Below are 20,262 nucleotides of genomic sequence, written 5' to 3' on the forward strand. Positions count from 1 at the left end.
CCCACACCTGGATCGTGTCCTGGATCCTCTCCCTGATCCAATCCCTGAATCCCATCCCTGGATCCCATCCCTGATCCCATCCTGAATCCCATCCCTGATCCCATCCTGGATCCCATCCCTGATCCCATCCCTGATCCCATCCTGGATCCCATCCTGGACCCAATCCCTGATCCCATCCCTGAATCCCACCCCTGGATCCCACCCCTGAATCCCATCCCTGATCCCATCCTGAATCCCATCCCTGGATCCCATCCTGGATCCCATCCCTGATCCCATCCCTGATCCCATCCTGGATCCCATCCTGGACCCAATCCCTGATCCCATCCCTGATCCCATCCCTGATCCCATCCTGGATCCCATCCTGGATCCCATCCCTGATCCCACTCCTGGACCCACTCCCTGATCCCATCCCTGATCCCATCCCTGATCCCATCCCTGATCCCATCCCTGATCCCATCCTGGATCCCATCCCTGATCCCATCCCTGATCCCATCCTGGATCCAATCCCTGATCCCATCCCTGGATCCCATCCCTGATCCCATCCTGGATCCCATCCCTGGATCCCATCCTGGATCCCATCCCTGGATCCCATCCCTGGATCCCATCCTGAATCCCATCCCTGATCCCATCCCTGATCCCATCCCTGGATCCCATCCCTGGATCCCATCCTGGATCCCATCCCTGATCCCATCCTGGATCCCATCCCTGGATCCAATCCCTGATCCCATCCTGAATCCCATTCCCCTCATTCCCAGATTTATACTGGGATGTGACCCTCATTCCCAGAGTCCAGTGGGATGTGACCCTCATTCCCAGATTTATACTGGGATGTGACCCTCATTCCCAGATTTTATGATGATTTTATGTCCCTTCCCTAAACCATTCCATGATTCTAAGCTGGAGAAAATCCCACAGGGATTCAACACAAAAATAGCTTTTTTAGGGGGAAATACTGATTAATTTCTCCAGAATTTTGGGATTTCTCAGCCATTGGGATCCGGCTCTTCAGTCACCCATTGCAGGAACTTCCCACTGGATCCCTTGGGTGTGAAAACGACCACGTGGCCCTAAAATTCCTGCAGTTTTTTTGGGAATCTCCGGGATCATCTCTGCAGGGAAAAGCTTTTAGGGAGCTGCTCCGGGAATCGGCGAGGTCGAGTCGCCCCGCGGAGCCCGCGGGGTGCAAACAGCAGGATGGGGAGGCAATGAGCCTTTCCCAAGGAACTGCAAATGACGGGAATTACAGCACCCAGCGGGCCGTGCCTCATTTCTGGGAGCAGGGAGCGTGACTGGGACTCCTCGGTCAAAGCCCAGGTGTGTCCCCAGGGCAGGAAAAACCCCGGAGGAAAAGATGGGACCGGGAATGGGGGCTGGGAGTGAGGCCAGGCCATGGATTCAGCTGGAATTGGGATTTGGGGTGAAAAAAATCCATGTGCAAAACCACTGGATGCTGAAAATCGGGATCCACTCTGACAGAACAGGTCAGGGATCTGGGAATTGCCTTCCCTGTTCCCCAGATTTCGGGCAGCACTTTTTCCCTGTGTGATTCCGAGCTGTTTCCAACCCCCTTTCCCTGGTTTTATCCAGCTGCGGGACGAAGGGGGCAGCAAATTCCCCGAATCCAGCTCGGACCCGAGCAGCTTCGCTGGATTCCTGCGGGATGTTTCACCCGGGCTCTTCCTTCCATCAGCTGGAATTTTTCATGGATGTGCGGCCGTGTCCTCGCCCGACCCGCGCGGGGCCGGGCAGACTCTGACACATTCCTTCCTCCCTCCTTCCAGCCTGGAATTGCTCCTGCAGCTTCTCCTGGGACACCTTTTCCCCTGGAGCTGCAATTCCCAGGGTTTGTTCTCTTCCCTGAGAGTTCCTGGTGCAGGAAAAGGGCCTGAGAGCTCATCCATCACACCCCCTTCCCCGGGTTGCTCCAAATCCCAGAGATCCTATATCCCAGAGATCCCAAATCCCAGAGATCCCAAACCTCAGAGATCCCATATCCCAAAGATCCCAAATCCCATGGATTCCTTATCCCAGAGATCTCACATCTCACAGATCCCCTATCCCAGATATCCCCTATCCCAGAGATCCCACATACCACAGATCCCACATCCCGTATCCCAGAGATCCCTTATCCCATGGATCCCTCATCCCAGAGATCTCACATCCCACAGATCCCCTATCCCAGAGAACTCAGATCCCAGAGATTCCACAACCCAGACATCCCACATCCCACAGATCCCATATCCCAGAGATCCCACATCCCAGAGATCCCAAATCCCAGGGATCCTCTATCCCAGAAATCCCATATCCCACAGATCCCACATCCCACGGATCTCTTATCCCAGAAATCCCATATCCCAGAGATTCCATAACCCAGAGATCTCAAATCCCAGAGAACCCAGAGATCCCACAGATCCCAGAGAACACACAGATCCCAGAGATCCCTTATCCCAGAGTTCCCACAGATCCCAAATCTCAGAGATCCCACATCCCAAAGACCCCAAATCCCATGGATCCCTTATCCCAGAGATCTCACATCCCAGAGATCCCATATCCCAGAGATTCCACAACCCAGATATCTCAAATCCCAGAGATCCCACATCCCAGGGATCCTCTATCCCAGAAATCCCATATCCCAGAGATTCCACAACCCAGATATCTCAAATATCAGAGAACCCACAGATCCCAGAGATCCCAAATCCCAGAGATCCCATATCCCAGAGATCCCAAATCCCATGGATCCCTTATCCCAGAGATCTCACATCTCACAGATCCCAAATCCCGGAGATCCCTTCTCTCTGGAAGTGGATTTTAGGAACACCCAGCAGCTGGAAAAGCGGGATGCTGACAGGTTAAAGGTGGGTGAACCCCGAGACACCAGCGCTGGGAATTCCAGGGAATTTGGAGCAGCTGGAAAATCGGGATGCTGACAGGTTAAAGGTGGGTGAACCCCGAGACGCCAGCGCTGCGAATTCCAGGATGCTGGAAAGCGCCAGACCTGGAATTCCATGGATTTAATCACCTCGGAACACTTAAAAACTAAAATTTCACCGCGGGGGGGCCGGGATAACCCCCAGCGTTTATTCCCTGAATACAAAACCGCGTTTCTCATCCTTTTTAATTTTATTTTTTTTAACTTTTTTTTGGGAAGCGCGGCCGCCCCCCCGCTCGGGCTCGGGCCGGGAGGAGCGCTGCCGGCGGGGCGGCTCCGGGGAGGGGTTTGCGGAGCAAATCCTCTGAAATTTGGCAGGAAGCAGCAGCTCCTCGCCGCACATTTCCCTGCCTGCAGGAGGATTTTTTTTTCCAGCCCGGGAGAAAGAAGAAGTGGATGAAGCGGGACGGGGCTGAGCTCCCCCCCAGCACGGCCACCGCGAATTGAGGTAAATTTGGGGCTGCGAGCCGGATTTGGGGTTCCATCGCCACAAAAAAACGCGGCTGGTTCATTAATTTCAACATTTCCAAGCCTTTCTTTCGGGGCTGGAAGTTTCATTTCCCTTCTTCTCTCCGAATGTGTTTTTCTCCCTCTCTCATCGAGGGGAAAAAATAAATTTATATTTTTCCTAATTCTTCCCCCCCCCGAGCTGGATTTGGCGGGGGCTGCGATGTTGAAGATTTTCAGTGTCACTTTTTAAAAAGTCCTTTTAGAGCTGGAGATTTTATCCCTTTTTTTTTGCTCCCGGCTGGAATAAAGGACGAGTTGCAAACTGGCCGTGAGTTCGGGCAATGCCTGAGCTGAGATTTTGGTAAAAAATCCCGAATTTCCAGCAGAAAACCGCGGCTCGTGCCATCAGCGTTGGGTAAATGTCACCCCGGGTCCTCCCCTCTGGATAATTCCCTTTTTTTTTCAGAGAGAAAACTCCGGGGCAGATGTTTGGCAGAAAGTGCTAAATATGTCATTAATTAAGGATTGTTTTCTGCTGTCACTGCTGGGGGTTCTTGCTGTTTTATCCCGGTAATTTTTAGGATTACTTCGGGATATCCACCTGGAAATCTGCCCCGGAGAAACGTGGGATGTTCAAACCGAGCCGGGCTGAGCTCACAAATTATTGTGATTAATATTTCCTCCCCGATTAATTTTTATTGTTAATTAAACAGCTGTTGCCGCGTGTAAATAGAAAATCCAAGCCCAGATAATTTAGAATATCAGAGAGGAAAATGCAAGTTTGGATATCTGGGAGTGCAGCAGGAAAATAATTCAGCATCTCCACCATCAGCTCATAGAGGTGACAGCACAGTGCTTCCAATTTTTCCTGGATTCAACCTGGAAATCCTGGATTTAGGGCTCCTCCTTCCCAGTTTTCTTCTGCACTGAGCCACCCACGGTGGTGGAATTTCCTCGGCTGGGGAGCAGGGAGCAGTTAAAATAACATTAAATGAAATAAAAGCGGGAATTGCTGGAATATCCGAGCGCTCAGGGAGGAATCACACCTTGGAGGAGTCTGGGTGATCCAGGAGGGAATTTCGAGAATCCCGGTCCCGAGGGCAGGAAAAAAACCCAAAATGGGTGGTTAAGGGAAATTTAATCAAGCTGAAGCTCAGAATTCCTCCCCAGTCAAAGCCAGCAGGAGCTTGGTGGGTGCAGAAATGAGAATTTTAGGGAAAAGAAACTTCAGGGAAGTTTCAGCAGCTTGGAAAATCCCTCAGGATTTGCCCAGGACAATGGTCCTGCCTTCAGAGGGGTGAAGGAATGGAAAATCCTCGTGTTCTGCTGGAAATTCGCTCCTTTGACAGGTTGAGACCCCAAAATTCTTTCCCAGTCACAGCTCTGGGTTTCTAACCCATCATTCGACTCCTAAATTCATCTTTATTGTCCCTGTGCTCCATTCTGCTTTCCATTCTGTTCTGGAATTTTTATTCATTTTCCCTTTTATTCCTTCTCCTCCTGAACCCTTCCAGAGCATTCCTGGCGTGGTTTCAAACCAGAGCTCCCAGTTTGGGCACTGGGATGATCCCCAGCTCACCCAGGTGATTTTTCAGAGCCACTTTCTTTTTTTTTTTTTTTTTTTTTTTTTTTTTTGGCCACTTTCTGTCCCACATTTCCTGTGCCCATCTGTAAAAATGGAGAGGAGGGGGAAAAGTTCCACTGCAAATCCATTCAGGTTTGTTATTCCAAGGGGGATTTCCCAGGAATAACAAGAGCCTGGTTTGGAGCCCGGCTGTCCCGCTGGTGGATTAGGGAGCATTAATTAAAACTGAAAATAATAAAATCACCAGAATTGATCCCCCCACTCCTTGCAGGATTCCAGATCCTCCTGGGAATCCTCTCTGTGGAAATTTGGGATGTTCAACCCTGAGTTCTGCTCCTTCAGCACACACGGAATTTTTCTCTGGGGTTAATTTTCACCTTCAGATCAATTTTTTGGTGTTTAATTTAAGCAGATGTTGCTGTGTGGATTAAAAAATAAAAAATATCTAAAGACCAGGAGAGCTTAGTTAGCTTAGTTGAGAGATCCTGATTTAGAAATCTGGGATGTAGCAGGAAAATTTTTCCTCATCTCTATCAGGAGAAATTTATCATTATAAGGAGATATTTATAAGGAGGATATTTATAAGGAGATATTTATCACAATAAGGAGATATTTATAAGGATATATTTATAAGGAGAAATTTATCAGAATAAGGATATATTTATAAGGATATATTTATAAGGAGATATTTATAAGGAGAAATTTATCACTATAAGGAGATATTTATAAGGAGATATTTATAAGGAGATATTTATCTCCATAAAGATAGATTTGTAAGGATACATTTATAAGGATATATTGATGTTTATAAGGATAAAATCCCTAAAATTTGCAAGGACATGGGATTTTTTCAGGGAACAACATCTGGATCCACAGCCAGCATCTGTCCTGAAGGGGCTCAGCTGAACAGTTCCCAAATCCAGGCCGTGGCCTCTCCCCAGATCTCCTCCAATTCCCATTTGCTCCCAGTTTCAGCCCCTCAGAGCATCCCAGGAGCTCTGCTGGGAGGAGAGGGACACGTGGAGCATCTTCTGTCCCTGGCACAGCTGGAATTCCACTGGGATTTCCAGATTTCCTGCTCTCCTCCCTGTGGGGAAGGAGCAGGGATGGGGATGTGGCTTCTGACACTGGATCCAGGTTATCCCTGTCCTGGCTGAAATTCCCAGTTCACCACAAAAATGGGATTTTCCCATTCCTGCTGCAGGAACAGCCCTGAACTCTGGGAATTTGCTGGGGGTGAAGGGAGGACACAGGGAATGGCTTCAAACTGACGAAGAGCAGGGATAGGTGGGATTTTGGGAAGGAATTCCTGGCTGGGATGGAATTCCCAGAGCAGCTGTGGCTGCCCCTGGAAGTGCCCAAGGAAAGGTTGGATCAGCCTGGGACAGTGGGAAGTGTCCCCCACTATCCCCCCCATGGCAGGGATGGGATGAATTTAAATTTTCTTCCCACCCAAACCATTCCAGGATTATCAAACCTCGATCACGGAATTTTCACCTGGATTTTTCCATCCCTCTCTGCTCGCTGCACTTTCCCCTCCTTGGCTGGCAAACATTCCCAAATGGATCCACCACTCCTGGAACAGCTGGATGTGGCCCTGGGGACGCGTTTTGGGGTGTTAAAAAACTTTTCTGACCCCTCCCGTGGCTCTCTGAGCTCCTTTTCCAACCGGGAAATCTCTGAGGTTGCTCCCTTGGGGTCTCAGCTGGAGATCGGGATTTTCTGCCTCTCATCCTTCCTTTGTGCTCTGATTTTTAGGAGTGGGGAACGAGAAGGGATTTAATTCATGGGGATTTATTTAACCCTTGGAAAGCCAGGACAGGGTGGAGACTCTTGGAGCAGTGGGAGAAAATATCCAAACTCTCACCCCAGGGAATTGGCAGGGTTTTATTTTTATTCCCTTTAATAATTCCGGAGAGGCTCCCAGCGGAGAAGGGGCTGGAGAACTCTCAGGAAATCCAGTTCCCACCCCCAGGAATGCACTGGGAATGCAGGAATTCCCGGGATTCCCAGGGGAATCGGGAGGGATGTGCAGCTCTGCTGGATCCCCGAAGGGCTCCCGCTCTGCGTCCCAGAATTTCCTTTTGTCCTCTGGATGAGGATGAGAGCAGGGAAGCGCCCGGCTCCGGGGTTTGGGATTTTCCATTGTTCGGGTGATTGGATGGGATTAAAAATGGGAATTTTGGGCTGGATTTGGCTCTGTCACACCTGGGAAGTGCTGGAGGAGGAAAAACTCAGGATTAGGAGTTTTGGGAGATCCATGGAAAGGAGGGAGAGGGAATTTAAATGAGAGAATGCCAGGACAAGGGGCAGAGGGCAGGGATGGGTGGGATTTTGGGATGGAATTCCCAGCCCCTGGATCCCTGTGAGTGCCCCAGGAAAGGTTGGCACAGTGGGAACTGTCCCTGCCATGGCACTGGGGGGGATTAAATCCCTTTTCCACGATCCCAGAACAATTCCATGTTTTTTCCCTTGCCATCCCGCACCTCTGCTCCCGTCAGGAAAGGAAAGGGCTGAGTCAGCAGCCCCCAGGATCACGCCCGAAATCCTTAAATCTCAAATTCCAGCGGGGATGGAGCTGAGATTCCAGCCTGGAACACGGAGAGCCAGGAGACCTGGAGCATTTCCCACCTTCGACGGTTTTTTAATGTTCCCTCTTGGATTCCCTCGAATGGAGAGACCAAAATATTGTTCTGACGTCAGGGATAAATCTGGAGGTTGTTAGAAGCTGTGAGGGGAGAAATGAACCCAAAAAAAAAAAAAAAAAAAAGATTAAAAAAAAAAAAAAAGGGAAAATCCAGCCCAAACCAAACCTCCTGCAAACTTAAGCCTGGATTTATTCTCAGGGAGTTCAGCACGTGCAGCTCCCTCAGCCTTGAGGCAGAAATGAGTCCAAGTGCTGCTGCCAGCAGCAGGGCCGTGGTTTTGCTGGAATATTTTCCATGTTAAGTTGTGTTATTGTGGTTTTCTGGTGCCCCCATAATGTCTGGGTGCAGCTGGCTCTGCCTGATGCTGCCTGTGCCCTTTAAATTTTTTTTATTTTTTTTTTTCTGGCTGAACCATCCCCAGGAGACTTTTCCTGGATATCTGAACCCTAAAATGTCTTGGAGTGTCTAGAATAAATCCAGGATTTCTGTGGTTGTGCTGTGGAAGGAACAATTTTTGGTTATCAATCCTCTAAACCAGTCCTGGCCTCCAATCCCAGTGGAAAAGGACCTGGATGCTGTGGATCACAGCCCAAATAATGGAATTCCAAAGGTCTGGGGAGGTTTTTCCCACTGAGCTCTGGCACTGCTTCCCTCAGAAATTTTGGGATCCTCATCCCCACATGCCTGGATGTGAGTGAGGAGCAGGAAAAGAATTTCACAGGATTCAATTCCTGCATGGAATTCCCTTCCAGTGCTGAAGGTCTGGGAGCTTTCCCTGGATTCTGCCGAGTTCCCAGATTTTCCCCTGGGCTGGCGTTTTTTGTGGGAATCCCAAATCACAGCTGTGGACAAATCCTTCTGGATTCTGCTTTTCCTGACTCAATCTGAGGAAATTTTCTTGAGCCCCTCCACGAACAGGGGAATTTATTTTGGGGGATGCAGACCCTGTGGAAGTTTTGTCTCCTGGGTGCTGCTGCTGTCCCGATCTGCTGCAGAATTCCCCCAGGATTTCTCCACTTGGAATGGGATTTCTGAGTGGTTTTCCCCTCCAGGAGCCCCTCCCGACCCCACAGCAAAGCTGGGACGTGCTGCTGCTCCACCTGAGCCATTTTTCCCGGGGATGAGTTGGGAATGTGCTCCTACAACCTTGTCAAACTCCTTTTTCCCAGCCAGAATTCCCCCCTGTGCCTCAGGGAGCTTTGTCCTCTCTCTCCAGGATTTCTGTGAGTTTTCTCCTTTCCCTGTGCAGGACCAGGATGATCCTTGAGGGTCCCTTCCAGCTCAGGACTGGTGATTCCCAAATCCTTAAATTCCTGGGGAACAAAAGCCAAACTCACTTTTTGGGCTCCAGCTCAGCAAAGCTTTGCCAAAAGTGCAACTTCCACCACCTGGATCTGCTCTAATCCCAATTAGAGCCTCCCAGGCTAATCTTGGTCCCAATTAAAGCATCCTGGAGCTCTGCCCTGACCTCTCCCTCCCTCCCAGCTGCTCCCGAGGTCTCCCAGGGTCGGGATTTTTGGAAAGGCTCTGGCATCTGGCAGCGCTCGGGTCATTAACACCTCCGGGATCCATCCCAGCCCCTCCTCCGGATGGTTTCCCCAAATTGTGTTTTTTGGCTCCGCTCCTCGGCTGCAGAGGTTGGATTGGAGCGGGGAAAAGGGAACTGAGACCTTGGAGCTGTTCCTTGATCCCGAGGGACCCCCAAAGCTGGGCTGACACCCTTTCCTTTTCCCCTTTCCTTTTTCCTCTTTTTCCTTTCTTTTTTCCTCTTTTCCCTTTCCTTTTTCCCTTTCCTTTTTCCTCTTTCCTTTTTCCTCTTTTTCCTCTTTTTCCTCTTTTTCCTCTTTTTCCTCTTTTTCCTCTTTTTCCTCTTTTTCCTCTTTTTCCTTTCCTTTTTCCCTTTCCTTTTTCCTCTTTTTCCTTTCTTTTCTTTTCTTTTCTTTTCTTTTCTTTTCTTTTCTTTTCTTTCCTTTCCTTTCCTTTCCTTTCCTTTCCTTTCCTTTCCTTTCCTTTCCTTTCCTTTCCCTTTCCCTTTCCCTTTCCCTTTCCCTTTCCCTTTCCCTTTCCCTTTCCCTTTCCCTTTCCCTTTCCCTTTCCCTTTCCCTTTCCCTTTCCCTTTCCCTTCCTTTCTCCCAGCTCTCAGAGCATTCTCCTGAACCTCATCCCTGTTTAACCCCCAGGAAAACTGAGGCACAGCCTGGAAATCCCTGGAATTCTGATCCACGTCCTCCTCAAGCAGCTTTGAAGGCTTTTCATGGATTTTGTGTCTCTATGCAAGGATGTGATTTTTTCCGGGAATATTTTTTCAGATTTAGCTGAAATTCCAGAGAATTTTAATTCCTAGGCATCATCTTTGGAGCCAAATCTTCCTCCTTTCTCCCTCCCCTCCTGTGGCTGCCAAACTCCAGAACTCCAAAGGTCTGGGGAGGTTTTTCCCACTGAGCTCTGGCACTGCTCAGAAATTTTGGGATCCTCATCTCCACGTGCCTGGATGTGAGTGGGGAATAGAACAGGATTTCACAGGATTCAATTCCTGCATGGAATTCCTCTCCTGAGTCAGGAGAAGTTGCCTCTTCCTGTCTTAAAATTAAACTTGTGGAGCACTTGGATGTCAATAAATCCCCATCCAGACTTACAACCAAAAGCTGGAGAGATTTTCCACTATTCCAGGGTTATCCAAGGTTCTGCCAAGTGTCTGGTGATGTTTGGAGCTTCTGCAGATGGAAGCAGGAACAGAAATAAATCTTTTATCCCATTGGGAATTCAGATTTTGGGATAAATCCCTCACTGCTGTCCACGAGATTTCCCCACCTTCCTGGTTTTCCACTGTTTGTGACAGGTTTGGGTTCTTGATGGAGAAAAAAAAATTATTCAGTTCTGTCCTGGCAGGATTTGGATGAAGTTTTCCTGCTGGATTTGTGGAGAAACAGGAAAATCATTTGCTACAACTCCCAACCTGGAGAAGTTTCCCTGGGGAAAATGTATTTTTGTAGTGAATTATGTAGCAAGTAACCTAAATTTATAAACAGGGGATGTTTCAATTTGTTTGTCCACTACACCAGAAATAATTGATCCGATTTTGGGTGGAGGTGACCCCAATTTCCAAAATATACAAATTTTACATCGCTACAAAATTGAATAAAAACCTGATTTTTTTTTTTTTTTTTTTTTTTTCCAGAACAGCCTCTGAGGACTGCCAGCACTAAAAATGGGAAGATCCCAAATTTTCCCCTCCAACCACTGCCTGCTGCTGCTGCTGCTGGCCCAGCTGAGCTGTGCCCAGTACGAGCACTGGCCGTACCTGCCTGGCTATCCCGAACCAGCCCCCCAGGTGTTCCAGCCCCCCCAGACAGCCCCAAACACCCCCAAAATCCAGCTGAGGCTGGCAGGGCAGAAGAGGAAGCACAACGAGGGCAGGCTGGAGGTGTTCTACGGCGGGGAGTGGGGCACCGTGTGCGACGACGACTTCTCCATCCACGCCGCCCACGTGGCCTGCAGGGAGCTGGGATACGTGGAGGCCGTGTCCTGGCTGCCAGGCTCCAAGTATGGAAAAGGAGAAGGTGAGGGGGTCTGGGAACAGAAAACTGGATTTTTCCAGATCCCAGTAATCCCTGATTTCAGTTCAATTCATGGTGTTGGGGTGTTTGTCTCTCCTGCTGTACCAGGAGCTGGGATACATGCAGGCCGTGTCCTGGCTGCCAGGCTCCAAGTATGGCAAAGGAGAAGGTGAGGGGGTCTGGGAATAAGGAACTGGCTTTTTCCAGTCCTCAAAAATACCTATTTTCAGTCTTATTGATGGTGTTGGGGTGTTTGTCTCTCCTGCTGTACCAGGAGCTGGGATACGTGCAGGCCGTGTCCTGGCTGCCAGGCTCCAAGTATGGCAAAGGAGAAGGTGAGGGGGTCTGGGAATAGAAAACTGGGTTTTTCCAGTTCTCAATAATCTCTAATTTCAGTTTAATTGATGGTGTTGAGTGCTCCTTTCTCATGCTGTGCTCGGTGAGGTGATAAAGGTGTAAAAGTCTTGGAATGATGAACAGAGAGATGGGGAAATGCCTGGAGCAGCTGAGGGCTCTTGGTTTTGAATTTCAGGGAACTGAGGGAATCATTCCAGCCCCCAATAATCCCTGATTTCAGTTCAATTCATGGTTTTGGGGTGTTTCTCTCCTGCTGTACCAGGAGCTGGGATACGTGCAGGCCGTGTCCTGGCTGCCAGGCTCCAAGTATGGCAAAGGAGAAGGTGAGGGGGTCTGGGAATAGGGAACTGGCTTTTTCCAGATCCCAATAATCCCTGATTTCGGTTTAATTGATGGTGTTGAGTGTTCCTTTCTCATGCTGTGCTCGGTGAGGTGATAAAGGTGTAAAAGTCTTGGAATGATGAACAGAGAGATGGGGAAATGCCTGGAGCAGCTGAGGGTTCTGGTTTGGGATCTCAGGGAACTGAGGGAATCTTTCCAGCCCAAATAATCCCTAATTTCAGTTTAATTGATGGTTTTGAGTGCTTTTTTTCTTGTGCTGTGCTGTGTGGGTTTGGGATCCGTGAGGTGAAAATGTTGGAAAGCACCCAAAGGATGGACACAGGGATGGGGAAGGGCCTGGAGCAGCTGAGGGCTCTGGTTTGGGATCTCAGGACACTGGGAGAGTCTTTCCAGTTCTCAATAATCTCTGATTTCAGTTTAATTGATGATGTTGAGTGTTCCTTTCTCATGCTGTGCTCTGTGAGGTGATAAACTGTTGGCTGCTCCAGCCTCTGGCCTTGGACACTTCCAGGATCCAGGGGCAGCCACAGCTCCTCTGGGAATTCCATCCCAATCCCTGCCCACCCTCCCAGGGAGGAATTTCTTCCCAAAATACCATCCAGATTTCACCTTTTTCACTCCCCTTGTCCTGGGATGTGTTTTTCCTTTCTCACCCTCTGAACTTCCACCTGGTGGAAATACGGAAAATCCCAAATATCCTGAATCCCAAATATCTGCCTGCCAAACCCTTGGAAAGGAGAATATTTGTGTGTGACAGGTGGGAATTCCTGAAATCACCGAGTTTGAGAAGGAAAACTCTGAAATAATCCTGGAATAACAACAAATCTGTGTAATAACAACAGCCCAGGGGATTTATTGGGATTTGGGATTGAATTTTATCCTACAGAGGATTTTTCCTGCCCTCTCTGGAGCCTGGATCCCACAGGGATAAAATTCCACTCAGCAGGGCTGAACGTGCTGGTTTGGGTGGATTTAACAATTTTTGAGTTCTCACACCTATAAATGTCCTGTAAAAGAGCGAGTGGGGCCCGAGGGAAATCAAAAACCTGGAATCTGCTCCCAAATTTGTGGATTTTGGCTCTGGAGGCAGAGCAGGAGATTTCCAAGCAAGGAAGAGCCGTGACACCAGAAAACAAACCAGGCTGGCCACAGGGTTTAACAAGAGGGAGAATTTCCAGGGAAATCCCCAGGTCTCAAATATATATTAAAAAAAATTTAAAAATATATAAAATACTAGAATATCAAATATATATTAGTATATATTAATATATATTGATATATATTAATATATTAATATCTATAATATTAGACTATCAAATATATACACTGAAAATATTAAATAAATATCTTTACTTATATAGAATTGTATTCTGATTGATATAATGATATCATGATATCTTCATTAAATATTAAATTGATTTATTTAAAATGTTAAAGAAATTGATTTATTCACTTATGTACAATTGCATTTTATCGATCGTTATAATGATATATTCCTTAAATATCAAAGAAATCTATTTATTTAAAATATTAAATTAGTATTTTAAGAACCAGAACCAGAGTGGGAAGAGCCCCACAAACCTTTTCCCAATCCATCATTCCTTGAGGTGTTCCTTTATTCACCTTGATTTTCACACTGACAGTGAGACCCAGCACTCCAGGGAAGATTCCCTGGGATCCTGATTTTAGAGGATCCAGCCCAGATTCTTCCTCTGGGAATCTCAGCTCTGTTTTATTCCCATTCCAGGGAAAATTTGACTGGAAAACATGCACTGCTTGAGGCACCACTTTATTCACCTTGATTTTCACACTGAGAGTGAGACCCAGCACTCCAGGGAAGATTCCCTGGAATCCTGATTCAGTAGAATCCAGCCCAGATTCCTCTTTTGGGAATGTCAGTTGTGTTTTCCTCTTTTGGGACTCTCAGTTGTGTTTTCCTCTGGGAATCTCAGTTGTGTTTTCCTCTTGGAATCTCAGCTGAGTTTTCCTCTTGGCATCTCAGCTGTGTTTTCATCGTTTTCTGAAGAGAATTTTGGTGGACAAGTGCTGCTTGAGGTGCCGTTTATTCACCTTGATTTTCACACTGAGAGTGAGACCCAGCTGATTCCCTAGAATACTGATTTTAGGGAATCCAGACAGGATTCCTCCTCTGGGAATCTCGGTTGTGTTTTCCTCTTGGAATCTCAGTTGTGTTTTCCTCTTGGAATCTCGGTTGTGTTTTCCTCTTGGAATCTTCTTGTGTTTTTCTCCTTTCCCAAGGAAAATGTAGCTGGACAATGCCGTTAGGATGCTGCTGTGAGCCAGGAGAGCAGCCCTTTCTCAGACAGCTGAAAAACAAGAAATTATAACAATGATCAAACACCAGTTGGAGATGTGCTGTTTTGCACAAAGCATGATTTCAAAGAGGTGTTGCCTTCTGGGCCCAATGAGTCTTTTCTACTCTGTTTTTACTCTATATAAGTGTGGTGTTTTTTGAAATAAAACTCTTTTTTGCTTCTCCATTACACAAAGAATTATGTTGCATTATCCTTTCCACAACTCCTATGGCCAAAATGCAACAGGACAACGTGCCCAGCTTGAGGTGCCTCTTTATTCACCTTGATTTTCACACTAAGAGTGAGACCCAGCACTCCAGGGAAAATTCCCTGGAATCCAGATTTAGGGAATCCAGCCCAGAATCTCTTGGGAATCTCGGTTGCGTTTTCCTCTTGGAATCTCGGTTGTGTTTCCTCTTGGAATCTCGGTTGCGTTTTCCTCTTGGAATCTCAGTTGTGTTTCCTCTTGGAATCTCAGATGTTTTTTCCTCTTGGAATCTCAGTTGTGTTTCCTCTTGGAATCTCGGTTGTGTTTCCTCTTGGAATCTCAGTTGCATTTTCCTCTTGGAATCTCAGTTGCATTTTCCTCTTGGAATCTCAGCTGTGTTTTCCTCTTGGAATCTCGGTTGCATTTTCCTCTTGGAATCTCGGTTGTGTTTCCTCTTGGAATCTCAGATGTTTTTTCCTCTTGGAATCTCAGTTGTGTTTCCTCTTGGAATCTCGGTTGTGTTTCCTCTTGAAATCTGAGTGGCATTTTCCTCTTGGAATTTCAGTTGTGTTTCCTCTGGGAATCTCAGCTGTTTCCTCCCATTTCAGGGAAAATTTGTCTGGACAACACGCGCTGCTTGACATGCTGCCTTATTCACCTTGAGAGCGAGACCCAGCACTTCCCTGGAATCCTGATTTAGGGAATCCAGCCCGGATTCCTCTTTTGGGAATCTCAGCTGTGTTTCATCTTGGAATCTTGGTTGTGTTTCCTTCCCATTCCAGGGGAAATTTGGCTGAACAACGTGCACTGCTTGAGGTGCTGCTTTATTCACCTTGATTTCCACACTCAGCAGCTCTTCCCTGCCTTCTAGGGAAGATTCCCTGGAATCCTGATTTTAGGGAATCCAGCCCAGATTCATCTTTTGGGAATCTCAGTTGTTTTTTCCTCTGGGAATCTCGGCTGCGTTTTCCTCTTGGAATCTCGGCTGCATTTTCCTCTTGGAATCTCGGCTGCGTTTTCCTCTTGGAATCTCGGCTGCGTTTTCCTCTTGGAATCTCGGTTGTGTTTCCTCTTGGAATCTCAGATGTTTTTTTCCCTTGGAATCTCAGTTGTGTTTCCTCTTAGAATTTCGGTTGTGTTTCCTCTGGGAATCTCAGCTGTTTCCTCCCATTTCAGGGAAAATTTGTCTGGACAACACGCGCTGCTTGACATGCTGCCTTATTCACCTTGAGAGCGAGACCCAGCACTTCCCTGGAATCCTGATTTAGGGAATCCAGCCCGGATTCCTCTTTTGGGAATCTCAGCTGTGTTTCGTCTTGGAATCTTGGTTGTGTTTCCTTCCCATTCCAGGGGAAATTTGGCTGAACAACGTGCGCTGCTTGAGGTGCTGCTTTATTCACCTTGATTTCCACACTCAGCAGCACTTCCCTGCCTTCTAGGGAAGATTCCCTGGAATCCTGATTTTCGGGAATCCAGCCCAGATTCATCTTTTGGGAATCTCTGTTGTGTTTCCTCTTGGAATCTCAGCTGCGTTTTCCTCTGGGAATCTCGGCTGCGTTTTCCTCTGGGAATCTCGGCTGCGTTTTCCTCTGGGAATCTCGGTTGCATTTTCCTCTTGGAATCTCAGTTGTGTTTCCTCTTGGAATCTCAGTTGTGTTTCCTCTTGGAATCTCAGATGTTTTTTCCTCTTGGAATCTCAGCTGTGTTTCCTCTTGGAATCTCAGTTGCATTTTCCTCTTGGAATCTCAGCTGTGTTTTCCTCTTGGAATCTCAGCTGCGTTTTCCTCTTGGAATGTCGGTTGCATTTTCCTCTTGGAATGTCGGTTGCATTTTCCTCTTGGAATCTCGGTTGTGTTTCCTCTTGGAATCTCGGTTGTGTTTCCTCTTGGAATCTCAGTTGTGTTTCCTCTTGGAATCTCGGTTGTGTTTCCTCTTGGAATCTCAGATGTTTTTTCCTCTTGGAATCTCAGATGTTTTTTCCTCTTGGAATCTCAGATGTTTTTTCCTCTTGGAATCTCAGATGTTTTTTCCTCTTGGAATCTCAGTTGTGTTTCCTCTTGGAATCTCGGTTGTGTTTTCCTCTTGGAATCTGAGTGGCATTTTCCTCTTGGAATTTCAGTTGTGTTTCCTCTGGGAATCTCAGCTGTTTCCTCCCATCTCAGGGAAAATTTGTCTGGACAACACGCGCTGCTTGACATGCTGCCTTATTCACCTTGAGAGCGAGACCCAGCACTTCCCTGGAATCCTGATTTAGGGAATCCAGCCCGGATTCCTCTTTTGGGAATCTCAGCTGTGTTTCCTCTTGGAATCTTGGTTGTGTTTCCTTCCCATTCCAGGGGAAATTTGGCTGAACAACGTGCACTGCTTGAGGTGCTGCTTTATTCACCTTGATTTCCACACTCAGCAGCACTTCCCTGCCTTCTAGGGAAGATTCCCTGGAATCCTGATTTTAGGGAATACAGCCCAGATTCATCTTTTGGGAATCTCTGTTGCATTTTCCTCTTGGAATCTCTGTTGCATTTTCCTCTGGGAATCTCTGTTGCATTTTCCTCTGGGAATCTCAGTTGTTTTTTCCTCCTGGAATCTCAGTTGTGTTTCCTCTTGGAATCTCAGCCGTTTTCCTCCCATTCTGGGGAAAATTTGTCTGGACAACACGCACACCTTGAGGTGCTGTTGAGAGCGAGACCCAGCACTTCCCTGGAATCCTGATTTAGGGAATCCAGCCCGGATTCCTCCTGTGGGATTCTCAGCTGTGTTTCCCTCCATTTTTAGGGAAGATCTGGCTGGACAACGTGCACTGCACGGGCAGGGAGAGCAGCCTGGCCGCCTGCGGCTCCAACGGCTGGGGCGTGAGCGACTGCAAGCACAGCGAGGACGTGGGCGTGGTGTGCAGCGAGAAGAGGATCCCTGGCTTCAAGTTTGACAACTCCCTGATTAATCAAATCGAGGTAATTGGGGGAAAAGTGGTGATCTGGAGTGTGCTGCAGACAGGGATGGAAATTGTCAGTTTATCCCGTGTTAATTCCGTATTTATTCATATTATGAATTTATTCCGTGTTTATCCTGTATTTATTCACATTATAAATTTATTCCATATTTATCCTATGTTTATTCATATTATAAATTTATTCCATATTTATCCCATATTTATTCACATTATGAATTTATTCCATGTTTATCCCATATTTATTTCCACTATCAGTTTATTCTGTTTATCCCATATTTTTTTCACACTATCAATTTATTCCGTGTTTATCCTGTATTTATTCATTTTATGAATTTATTCCACATTTATTCCATATTTATTCACATTATCAATTTATTCCGTGTTTTCCCCATATTTATTCACATTATCAATTTATTCCGTGTTTTTCCCATATTTATTCATATTATCAATTTATTCCATGTTTTTCCCATATTTATTCATATTATCAGTTTATTCTGTATTTATCCTGTATTTATTCACATTACCAATTTATTCCATGTTTATCCTGTATTTATTCACATTATCAATTTATTCCGTGTCATCCCATATTTATTCACATTATCAATTTAATCCAGTTTATTCCCATGATCAATTTATCCTCGGAAGGGTAAAAAGGGGATTTTTTTTCCTCAGTTTGGGGAGTTTGTTGTGCCTCAGGCACCTCCTGCTCTTGGATTTTTCACTGTCTCAATTCCCTGCTGGAAGGGAGCTGGGATGAGCACTTCAGAGAGGAAAAAAGGGATTTTTTAAAAAAGGAATTTTTCCCTTCATCTCCTAATCCTGGGGAGTTTGTGATCCCTCAAGCACTTCCCTTTACTTGAATTTTTCACTGTCTCAATTCCCTGACTGGCCAAAATTTATGGGAAGATCCCCGCATAAACATTTCCTTTTGAGCATCCAGAGCAAACCCAGCACATCCCAGTGTGGCTCCCAGGGGTGAATCCTTGGATTTTACACCCCTGAGCTGCAGTGGGATGAGCTCAGAGCTCCAGGGAAGGGCTGCAGGTCCAGGATCTGAGGATTCAATCCCTGCCCTGGCTTCCCCTGCACGGGGAGGGATCATCCCAAACTGCTCCATCAATGGTTCCGTTGTGTCCAGGCGGGATCATGGAACACCAGGGGTGGCTTTGGCTGCTCTGAAACCACAGAGAGTCCTCAAAACACCTGGAAGAAAATCTGGTTCAGTCTAGACAGAGGTCACCCCACCCCGAGCTGCTCCAGGAATTAATCAGGGAAGTTTTGGAGGAGTTTTATTTTTTGCTTTTCCATGAGCTCAGCACCGGGGCTGAGTGGGCAGAAAATTTTGGGAATGAGCTGGGCTGCTGCTCTGGGGGAGCTGAAATTTCAGATGAATCATGAGACTGAAGAGATTCCTGAACCATCAGCAGGAAAAGGGATGGGAAAGGGAGAAGTGGGTTTGTTTTTGAGGAGCTGCACTGAGCAGGATGGAAATGCTGCATTTCCTGCACAGAAGTTGTTTTACCCCCTCCTCATCCCTCCCCTGCCCACCTCAAACTGACAGAGCAGGTGAAAATTAGGGAAAAACTTTCACTGTGAGGTTGGGGAGGGGCTGGAATGGAATTCCAGAGAAGCTGTGGCTGCCCCATCCCCAAAACCAGGCTGGATCAACCTGGGAATTGTCCCTGCCCATGGCAGGGGTGGCACTGGAGGATTTTAATCTCCTTTCCCACCCAAAACATTCCTGGATTTTTTATCTCCCTGAATGATTTTGAGCTTTCTCACCCAAACCATTTCAGGATTTTTTATTTCCCTGAATGATTTCAACCTCCTTCCCACCCAAACCATTCCAGGATTCTGTTTCTCCCTAAATGATTTTAAGCTCCTTTCTCACTCAAACCATTTCAGAATTTTTTATCTCTCTGAATGTTTTTAACCTCCTTTCCACCCAAACCATTCCCGGATTTTTTATCTCCCTGAATGATTTTGAGCTTTCTCACTCAAATAATTTCAGAATTTTTTATCTCTCTGAATGTTTTTAATCTCCTTTCCACCCAGACCATTCCCAGAATTTTTTATCACCCTGAATGATTTTGATCTCCTTTCCCACCCAAACCATTCCCAGATTTTTTTATCTCCCTGAATGATTTTGAGCTTTCTCACCCAAACCATTCCTGGATTTTTTTTATCTCCCTGAATAATTTTAACCTCCTTTCCCACCCAAACCATTCTTGAAATTTTTATCACCCTGAATGATTTTAACTTTTTTTCTCACCCAAACCATTATGAAATTTTTTAACTCCCTGAATGATTTTGAACTCCTTTCCAACCTAAACCATTTCAGGATTTTTTTATCACTGTGAATGATTTTAACCTTCTTTCCCACCTAAACAATTTTGGGATTTTTTTTTTTTTTATTTCCCTGAATAATTTTAACCTCCTTTCCCACCCAAACCATTCCCAGATTTTTTTATCTCCCTGAATAATTTTAATTCATGAACCTTCCCACCACACCACTGCTTCCATTCTGCAGAACCCAGCTGATTTTTCCTCTCTCCCTATAATTTTTTTTTTCCCTGGAGCTTCCCTTCTGTCCTTGCAGCAGGACTGAGGCAGTTGGGATGTTTGGGATGCCATCGTGGGGTCACAACTGGCTGTCAAATTTTCCAGCTCCTTCCCCCTCTGAGTTTTCCTTCTCTTATCTTTGCTTTGTCTCCTAATAGCCTAAAATAAGGAGCAGGGTGACCTAAGGGGTCACAAACCTGAACTAAGGGGGTTCAAAACCTCCTGTGAAGGTGAATTTGGAAATCTTTCCAACAATTTCTGGGAATTCTGCAGGTCATTCCTCGCATTCATTCATTGTGAGCTCCTCCTGGAGCCCAGAGCTTGTCCCAGTGATGTCTTCCCTTTGGAATGAGGGGTGAGGG

At 46.7% G+C, this 20,262-nt stretch overlaps 1 protein-coding gene across 3 annotated transcripts in view; it reads left to right on the forward strand.

Moving 5' to 3' along the window:
• The first annotated feature begins 3,219 nt into the window (after positions 1-3,219).
• LOXL2 (lysyl oxidase like 2) overlaps positions 3,220-20,262 on the forward strand; it is a 66,470-nt gene continuing 49,427 nt past the window's right edge. The window contains exons 1-4 of one of the 3 annotated variants that reach the window (XM_056508684.1): positions 3,220-3,377; positions 10,791-11,129; positions 11,296-11,338; positions 17,164-17,339. In XM_056508684.1, the coding sequence (XP_056364659.1) occupies positions 10,821-11,129; positions 11,296-11,338; positions 17,164-17,339 (528 nt within the window). In that variant the 5' untranslated portion in view covers positions 3,220-3,377; positions 10,791-10,820. Of the gene's footprint in view, positions 3,378-10,790; positions 11,173-11,295; positions 11,339-11,793; positions 11,850-17,163; positions 17,340-20,262 lie in introns of those variants that run through there. The other 2 variants (XM_056508683.1, XM_056508686.1) reach the window with 2 other exon arrangements.

The sequence above is a fragment of the Oenanthe melanoleuca genome, chromosome 22 (assembly GCF_029582105.1).
Source record: "Oenanthe melanoleuca isolate GR-GAL-2019-014 chromosome 22, OMel1.0, whole genome shotgun sequence".
NCBI lineage: Eukaryota > Metazoa > Chordata > Aves > Passeriformes > Muscicapidae > Oenanthe > Oenanthe melanoleuca.